We start from the raw sequence: 8,724 nt of genomic DNA on the forward strand, positions 1-8,724 counted from the left end.
CTACATTTCAGAGAGAAATATTGTATTTTTTACTTCACTACATTAATCTGACAGCTTTAGTTACTATTTACTTTACACACTAAGATTTTTGTACACAAAACACATGTTTATAAAGTATAAGTTTATAAAATACAATTATTTAGAATAAATTAACCTACCCAACAATATATAGGCCTACAAATACAGAATTTTTTAGAAACTTTTACTTAACTGCATGATTTTTACTTGGAACCAAGTATTTCTACAGTGTGGGTCTTTTACTTTAGTAAAGGATTTAAATACTTCTTCCACCAATGAAAACTAAACATCACAATCTTCTCCTCCTCTTCCACTGTCCTCTCTCCCTCCGTCTTACTTCACTCTCTCACCTGTGCAGAGAAGCCACAGAAGAAGCCGTACCAGAAGTGGACGAAGGTGAAGGTGAAGTTCTTGTAGAAGAAGTAACGCAGGAACTTGCACATGCGCAGGTAGGACCAGCGGCCGTGCACCAGCAGGAGGCGCTGCAGGAAGCGGAACTGGGCGAAAGAGTAGTCGCTAGACAGCACGGCCTGCATGCCCTCCTGGCCTGAGATGCCCACGCCTATATGAGCCGCTGGGGGGGCAAAGACCAGAAGAAGAAACAGGTGTTTGAATTTCTCTGTAGCCAAAAACAGCAAGAAAAGAAGTGTACATTTTTTCTATTTGTGAAAAATATTTCAGTCATTTCTTTTCTGGTTTCAGGCGACCACAGATCATGTACTACAACTTAAAGCTGCATTAATACATTTTTGCCACTATGGGGCAGAGATACACCAAAACAAGCTGAGAGATACCATATCACCAGCATACTAAATTCTTATGAATAATACGTAGCAGCAGACATGGAGCAATACTACCATTCATTTGGAGTTCAAAATCATTGAAAAAAAGCTGATTAGAAATTTCGCAGAGCCAAAGGTGATGTAATGAAGCAAATCCTCACATTTGACAAGCTGTAAAGTGAATGTTTGCCACTTGTGTTGAAAAACGTCTGAAACAATTAATCACTTGTAAAAAACATCTACCATATAACTTTCTAACAATGGATTAATCTATTTATCAACTCATCATTTCAGTTCTGGTTAGATTATCAAAGCATTTGTAATGGAAGCCAAAGCCCATTGAGCTGCATTTTGTACTCAGTGAGAACTAGCAGTATAGCAGCAATCTTTAGCAGCAACTTTCTTTTTTGCAAATTTCCTACTTGGGACGACAAACCTATTTAACTTTCACACGTATAGCTGCTGTGTGGCCCCGCTGATACCTTTGATCATGCTGACGTCATTGGCTCCATCTCCTATGGCCAGTGTGACCGCCTGCTTGTACTTCTTGACCAGCTCGACCACCTGAGCCTTCTGCAGAGGAGTGACCCGGCAACAGATCACTGATTTACACATACACGCCGTCCTCAGGAATTCCAGCTCCATGCTGCCCTCCAGGGCGTACGCCTGAGGGAACATAAGGAAGATTAGAGACAGGAATTAAACAAGAGTTTCCCCATCAGTATACATGGCACAGAAGGCAGTTACAACATGCATTGTAATCAGGAAACATCTAATGACGTACCAGGCTGTGTCCGTTTATGACCAGGCCGTACTCTCCATTTACCAACTCGTCTGCGATCAGTTTCACACCTTTACCCAGAGTCCTTTCTGGCACAAACATTGAATCCTCGACTGGTTTCATGGAGGTCCGTGCATTTCTGCTCCACAAGAAAATGAAAAAAAAAAAAAATGGATGGATGCATGGAAACGTTTCATAATCAGCTCAGTTCCTCAGTTGATGCCTAAACTGAAACGGTACAGTCTTTTGAAAACTGCCTCTGACCTGAGTTCCTCTCTGACATCCTCAGGTGAGTTGCCCGAGACGATGAAGACGTCGTTCATCTCCTCCCGCAGTAAGTTGCACGAGTACCCAATGTTTTCTGCAGTTTCTTCAGCATGAAAAAGAAGAGAAGAACAGATTGAAAAGTCATCTAAATATTACACAGTAAAGAGCTATATTTAACAATGACCCTGCATGATGTTTTGGCCTGAATCAGAAATACTATATTTAAACAGGAATGTATCTTCTGATACTTATGCAATAATACAACAAGCAAATGAAGTACATACAAACACAGTTAGTGCATGGTCAATGTGCAAGTTCCAAATGATGAGTCCATTGGTCATGTTGTCACTTTCTGCTTTAGGTGTGACATAGGCTGAGGGTGGCCTCTCTAATAAAAGGTTATTCAATTTAGCAGTTGTGGAGCAGATGGTGTGCTGTAGTCTGAATTTAAGGGTTTCTAACTACAAATATCACTTTCTACTTGACCTCTAAATAAAGTGGTTTAGATAATCAGTTTGGCTTTTTGCACGTTGACAATCGTCTTCCTTTTTGCCACATCTGACTGCGTTGTTATCAGGTCTCAGCAATTATTTTGGTGAGTATAAGATACATGGCAGAAACTACAAAATCCTGGCCCTAGTTGTAATGTATTATAATCATTATTTTAAATATAAAACAAAATGACTTCACATTGAAAAAGAGACACCTTATTGATTTCTATTGATAAAACTGAATTATTGAACATGACAAAACGTTTTCAGTCTTGTTTCCATGTAAAGAAAGTTTAACCATCCACCCAATCCAAAACAGTTACATAATTTGTTCTAAATTAAATGTTCTCATTATATTTAAAGTTTTGTACCTTGCTTGTCACCAGTCAAAACCCAGATTTTGATGTTGGCTTTGGACAACTGCTCGATAGTCTGAGGTACTCCGTCTTGTAACTTGTCTTCTATGGCTGTTGCTCCAAGCAGCTGGAAACACACATTCAGTCTTCAATTTTACAAATGAAGCCCAAGTTTTATGGTTTGAGCTTTAAAGAAACGTGAGTTCCTTTCCTACCAGTAGATCCTTCTCTATCTCCTCGTAGAGCTCTTCCAGTTTGCTCTCTTGGTTGTCAAGCTCGGTGCTGGCCTCATGGTGGCGCTGTTTCCACTGGTTGAAATACTCCTCGTCCAGATTCTTATAGGCCAGCGCCAGAGTCCGCAGGCCCTCCCCTGCAAACTCCTGCAGACCAACATGCACATAACACATATGGATGAATGCCATGCACACACACACACACACACACACACACACACAAACACACACACACGCACACGCACAGGCACACGCTCAGGCACACGAACAGGCACACGCATACACACACAGAGGTTCAGCCATGTACAGTCTGCCTAATGTATTCAGAGTCTGACCTGTGTCAGCTGAGTCTACAATAAAAAAAAAAAAACACATAGTCCCCCAGCTCCTGTGTGTAACACAATATTTGAAGATATAAACAGAAATGTGCCCAGCTGTGTAAAGTTTGCAACCTAGGCAAAAAAAACTCCAACAGGCAAGGAGACAGAAATAATCAGTTGTTTCTATTTTTTCTACAATATCAACTAAAATAAACCATCAGTGATTAGTCTCACTATTGCACTGGGTGATGTGTTCTTCATTACAATGAAAATGGGCAGTGTTGTTATTTTGATGCAACCCCACATACACAATCCTACTGAACATTCAACATTTTTAAATGTGTAACCTGTGAAGTTTTATGTCTTCAGCAGGAAGCCCTGGCCTTTGGAAAGTGGTAAATTATTGTGAGACGGACTACTGTAATGTTGGTTTATTTCTCTCTTTATAGTATTTATTGACAATGAGAAAAATATAGAACTGCCAGCCTATACAACATTTACATAATCCACATTTTAGCATCTTTGCATTGATTTTAGAGTTCATTTTGAGGTGATACTTACTACTTTTAAAGCCCTCCAGGGTCTGGCTTAATCATTCATTTATGAGCTTGTGTAATAAAAATCAAACTCAGTTTAAAACTCAAAAGTCTGCAACCAGTCCCCACGTCTAAACTTTTTAATCTAAAGAGATTTGAAACAACCTCCCTGTTGTAATGTGTCTTGCTATTCATATATAGCCTCTACTTCAACTGATTTTGATACACTTGCATTTCTTAATTAAGTTATCTTTCTATTTCTAATATAATTCAATTTTTTTAACCCCAAATTTGGATCATCTTTATAGATCAAACCAAATTAATTTGTTTTGCCTTCATTTGGAGCAATACAAAAGTTATCGTCATTATTATAATAAAACCCAAGCGTTTACATTCAATTATTTATGCTTCAAGGGCAGCAAGAGGTTATCTGTAGACTTCATTCAACTTAATGTTAACAGTTGGATGGAGCACATGGACATTAGGATGAACGTTGTCTGTATAAACACACACAAACACACTTGACACATGATGAGAAAACAACCAACACACAGGCATGCAGAGACAAACATTCAGCAACACTGCAGGAAAATTACAAGAAGACTTCAGATAAAGTACAACAATCAAATCTCAAATGTTACTGACGTTAAGGTGCTCTGTAGTGACGTCCATCAGCTTGCTGCACGACTGATGCAGCCTCTCGTAGATGATTGTGTCTGCACCTTTACAGTAGAGACAGAGCTTCCCTTCTGGACTCCGCACTGTACACACAAACACACACTTACATGACCCCATTATGACTCAAAAATACAGTTCTGTTAAATAGGAACGGAAGGAAAAATCTGTTATAGCAATCACCACAGTTGAAAAAAACGGAAATCTCCAGCGACAGCAATCAACATGTAAACTGTATGAGGAATCACACTAAATAGGAACTTTTTTTTTTTCTTTTTCGGAGGATTTTATACCTATGACGGACATCCTCTTGCGGACGTTGTTAAAATCCAAGATGGCCAGGAGTTCATAGCTGCGCTGTTCCCCCATTTCCACGATGGAAACGCTGTCTGGTGTGCGCGAGCGGAAAACAAATCCAAAGTTTCTGGCCGCTGTTACCAGTGCTCCCTCATCTGGAGACTGGGCCTGATAGAAAAGCTCACCTGAAGAGTGGAGGAAGAGGTATTGCTCTCAGATTTAGGTGAAGTAAATAATTTTTGGTCACTTTCATTTTTAATGTGTAATGATATTTGCATTTATCTATGAATAACAGCGGCTCATAGAGAGACATTTAACCGCTCCTCACCTTCTTTCTTCTCCTCGGCCATGACGGTGTGGCAGAGGGCCAACAGTCTGAAGAAGTTGTGGACCTCTGGGTCCTCCAGCTTCACCGCCTCCACAAGGGAGTGGTCGTGGAACATGAAGCGGGGGTCAGCCAGCGGGTTGAAGGAGAAGTCCACCGTCTCTGTATGCTGTTGAAAGAGACAGAGGACAGGGTAGGAAGACGCAAGATGTGTCACTAAATTTAATGGTTGCTACAACAATCTCTTAATGCTTTGGCTTGTGACACAGTGACGGCGACACCAGGTTTAGCTCACAATACATCCAAAGTAGGCTAAGTTACACAATGCAACACTTGAAATGCAACAATGCATCTGTAACTTATTATATTATTGTAAATGAACTATCCTCTGTCTGAGCAAAATATTCATCGCAACTATATGACCTCGGGGCAACGCTAACTCAGTAATCTACAGTGGGTTATACAGCACCGTAAAGAAGAGACCTTTGTGACAGCAGGTGTGGTAAAACACTACCGCTTTTGTCCAAAGCGGCAACTAGAATCAACACAAAGTTGAAAGTTACATATAGCCATTTTAAGTAACTTTAGTGTTGATTAAATTAATTGGTTCATAGATAATAAAATAACACTGTTGTAAACACTCCTAAAAACACACTAACAAATGACCTAATTTGCCATTAAGGTTAAAGGATTGCTGAATTTATATCACCAAAAACCTAACTCACCTCAGTAATTTCTAGTCTTTGACCTGTGTAGTCATAAACATCCCCTAAAAAAAGAGAAAGAAAATAGATGAAACTTACAAGTTACGTGTGAACACAAAAATGAACCAATTACATAATGGGTACAGAAGAAGCAAATGCCTTTGTTTTTTCCTTAATATGAATGATTTTAGTCATCATGAGACTTTTGTTCTCCATTTTTTTGCCTTTAGTGTCTTTTACTACCTTTTGAAGACTAAAGGCTGTGTAATATAGGTTTTGTTATTTGGTGATGCAAACCTACTTTCTATAACCTAGTTTCTTTAATTGGAACAGCTCAGATTGACATTTGAAGAGCTCATTGATTTGGCTGCACACAAATGAAGAGCCTATAGCTTAAATATGTGCATGGTGTCTATAAGAACTTTGCCGAATAAAGGTCTGAGAACTGAAATATCGTCAGTCAATTGAGTAAAAGTGAGGATAATACTTTTTCTTTCCATTTACATTATTATGTATGTTGAAAATAATTATCTGTTAGCCATTATTTATGGTTTAAAGCCTTTGAACACTCACACAGGGGATTTCAGTTATTCTGGCTGATAGTGGGCCGGAGCGTTGATTTATTATGGCACAAATCTTTTCACCAATAAGACTGGCAAAGGTGTAATTTGTCCTGCACTATCAGGTGCAACAAAGCTAACAGCAGACTCAGAAATATGTCAGTCAATCAGTGTATACACATCCACAAAGGCCTTGAAAGAGGCCAGAGTAATTGAAAACACTAGTATGTGTGTCCAGGGCTTTTAATCATTTCTCACATCTACAGTAATAGCTCCGTCTTTGCTTATTGTTGGGTAAGAAACCTAAGATGCAGATTGCCTCTATTTGGATCTTTAAAATGTTTCTACAGTTGTTGATGTATTCAGATGCACTAATATAGTCACAGAACCAGAAACCAACTTAGAAAACTGCAGGTAAAACTTTTAAATCTTACCGTAAGATTTGCCGTTGATGGAGCACTTGTTGAAAGTCATGATATTTTGGGTGAGCGTCCCTGTTTTGTCACTGAAGACATACTTAATCTGGCCGAGCTCCTCATTTAGCGTGGTGGTGCGAGCCTCGGCGGGGGTGTTGTACCGTGCAAAGTACATTTTCCTGTCCCAGTCGATGTAGAAGCTGTTCCCCAGCCGAATGATCTCCACGCTGCCAAAAGATGTAGAGTCAGGAAGTGAGAAGAAGCAGATACAATCTTTGTTATTTATGCATTTTGTAAAAGTTTTGTATTTAATTAAATAAACAGCCATTCCACCCGCGTTGTTACCTAACATAGAGAGAGATGGGCACCACAGTGTTGAGGATGATGACGTAGGACCAGAACGTGAGGAAGGCGGAGAAGGCAGCGTTGTTGCCGTCTTGTCTGGGAAGGAAGACCATGAACTGTGAGCCTTCGTTCACTTCCCAGAAGAAGTTTCCTATCGCAAGGATGGTGCACATGAAGGCCAGGAAACCAAAAATCTGCATAGAGAGTTTTGGAAATAATGAATAGGTCAAAGGCTGGTCTATCAAAGAATGACTGGACAACTGAGCCCTAGTTGAAAGTTTAAAAAAACAAGAATGGAACTGGCTACTATTCTCAAACTGATTGACAGGTCTTTAAATCCACTAGTTAACATTAGAAATAAATCTATTAATCTTTTCTGATACATCTGAGATGTTGGGAATGTGTAAAATACAGGTTTTGCAAGTTGATACTTTCAACTATGATCAGTTGAGACACAACAACACAAAGCCAGATAGATTTTTTACGGAGAAAGTTAAACATTTTAACCCTGCATTTTAAATACTTTCCATTTGTGCCGTCCTTTGTCTGCCTGATCGTCACTGCTCTGGGTAACTACCACGGCGTAGCTCATTTATTAATAACAGATAAAGACATAATTTGACTTACTGCGGCAAAAGAAGTGAAATCTTGTTTTCAAGAGTTTATTTTTATGTAATAACCTGATTCAGCCGTAAACACTGAATTTAAAGCCAATCAACTGATGACTTGATGAATAATTAAGCCATCCTTAGTTCAGAAAGACTCACACAAAGGACTAGGACATTCATCAGTCGGTCTATACTGGTCCTCTTAAACGTAGTTTTCCCACAGTTCTGCATCAGCTTTGTCTCTGGACCTGCAAAAAAGAGGAATCATATGACCTCAAATGATCTCACATCCTCAATTTAAAAACATCTTAGTTTTTTTATTTTATCATTTATTAGTTTATTTGTTAGGGACAATTAGGGCTGGGTACTGAACTTTGATTCTTTTTAGGCACCGACCAAATTGTCTCCATAATATTGAGTATCAAAACAGGCCTCGCCATTCAATACCAAATTTCAATGTCTTACTTCAAGAAGTAAATCTCATCAGTGTCAGTGAGCCAATAAGAATGCTTCTACCAAGATATAATAATACTTGTGATTGGCTGTCTAATGTTACACGTTGTAGATACATGCAGGATAAACTCTACGTTACGCACAGAGACAGGGCCAACGTGTGTGTTGGTGGATTTTGAGAGGCTTGACTACAGTGTGCAGTGTAAAAAAATTATACCAGAGTTTGTAGGTTGTTTTGTTAAAATGATTTCTATAAAATTGTTATCGAAAAAAGTATTGTTCAGGAAAACTGGTATTGAAGTCACAGTATCAGTATCCATACCGGTAGAGATAGGGACAATGCAAAAAACAGTTGTTGTTATAATAACGTGGTACTGACACTAGGCCTGCACCAAGAATTGTAATAAAATCGCGATCTTGATTTACCCCTGTTTGCAATTAAATTTTGAAATCCATGATGTCTCTCTCTCATGGGTGGGCCAAATTCTCTGGGCAGGTATAAGGGGGAGGTAACCTTTCCCCTTATGAGGTCATAAGGGGCAAGATTCCAGATCGGC

At 39.2% G+C, this 8,724-nt stretch overlaps 1 protein-coding gene across 1 annotated transcript in view; it reads right to left on the bottom strand.

The window, feature by feature from the left end:
• The window catches only part of atp8b5a (ATPase phospholipid transporting 8B5a), a 50,528-nt gene that overhangs the window by 4,575 nt on the left and 37,229 nt on the right, over positions 1-8,724 (bottom strand). The window contains exons 11-23 of the mRNA XM_032516766.1: positions 7,874-7,962; positions 7,107-7,300; positions 6,780-6,988; positions 5,807-5,850; positions 5,085-5,250; positions 4,753-4,941; positions 4,430-4,545; positions 2,911-3,075; positions 2,711-2,822; positions 1,846-1,951; positions 1,585-1,720; positions 1,283-1,466; positions 369-592 (exon numbers count right to left, since the gene is read on the bottom strand). Of these exons, the coding sequence (XP_032372657.1) occupies positions 369-592; positions 1,283-1,466; positions 1,585-1,720; positions 1,846-1,951; positions 2,711-2,822; positions 2,911-3,075; positions 4,430-4,545; positions 4,753-4,941; positions 5,085-5,250; positions 5,807-5,850; positions 6,780-6,988; positions 7,107-7,300; positions 7,874-7,962 (1,934 nt within the window). The remainder of the gene's footprint in view (positions 1-368; positions 593-1,282; positions 1,467-1,584; positions 1,721-1,845; positions 1,952-2,710; positions 2,823-2,910; positions 3,076-4,429; positions 4,546-4,752; positions 4,942-5,084; positions 5,251-5,806; positions 5,851-6,779; positions 6,989-7,106; positions 7,301-7,873; positions 7,963-8,724) is intronic.

This window comes from Etheostoma spectabile, chromosome 5 (assembly GCF_008692095.1).
Source record: "Etheostoma spectabile isolate EspeVRDwgs_2016 chromosome 5, UIUC_Espe_1.0, whole genome shotgun sequence".
Taxonomy (NCBI): Eukaryota; Metazoa; Chordata; class Actinopteri; order Perciformes; family Percidae; genus Etheostoma; species Etheostoma spectabile.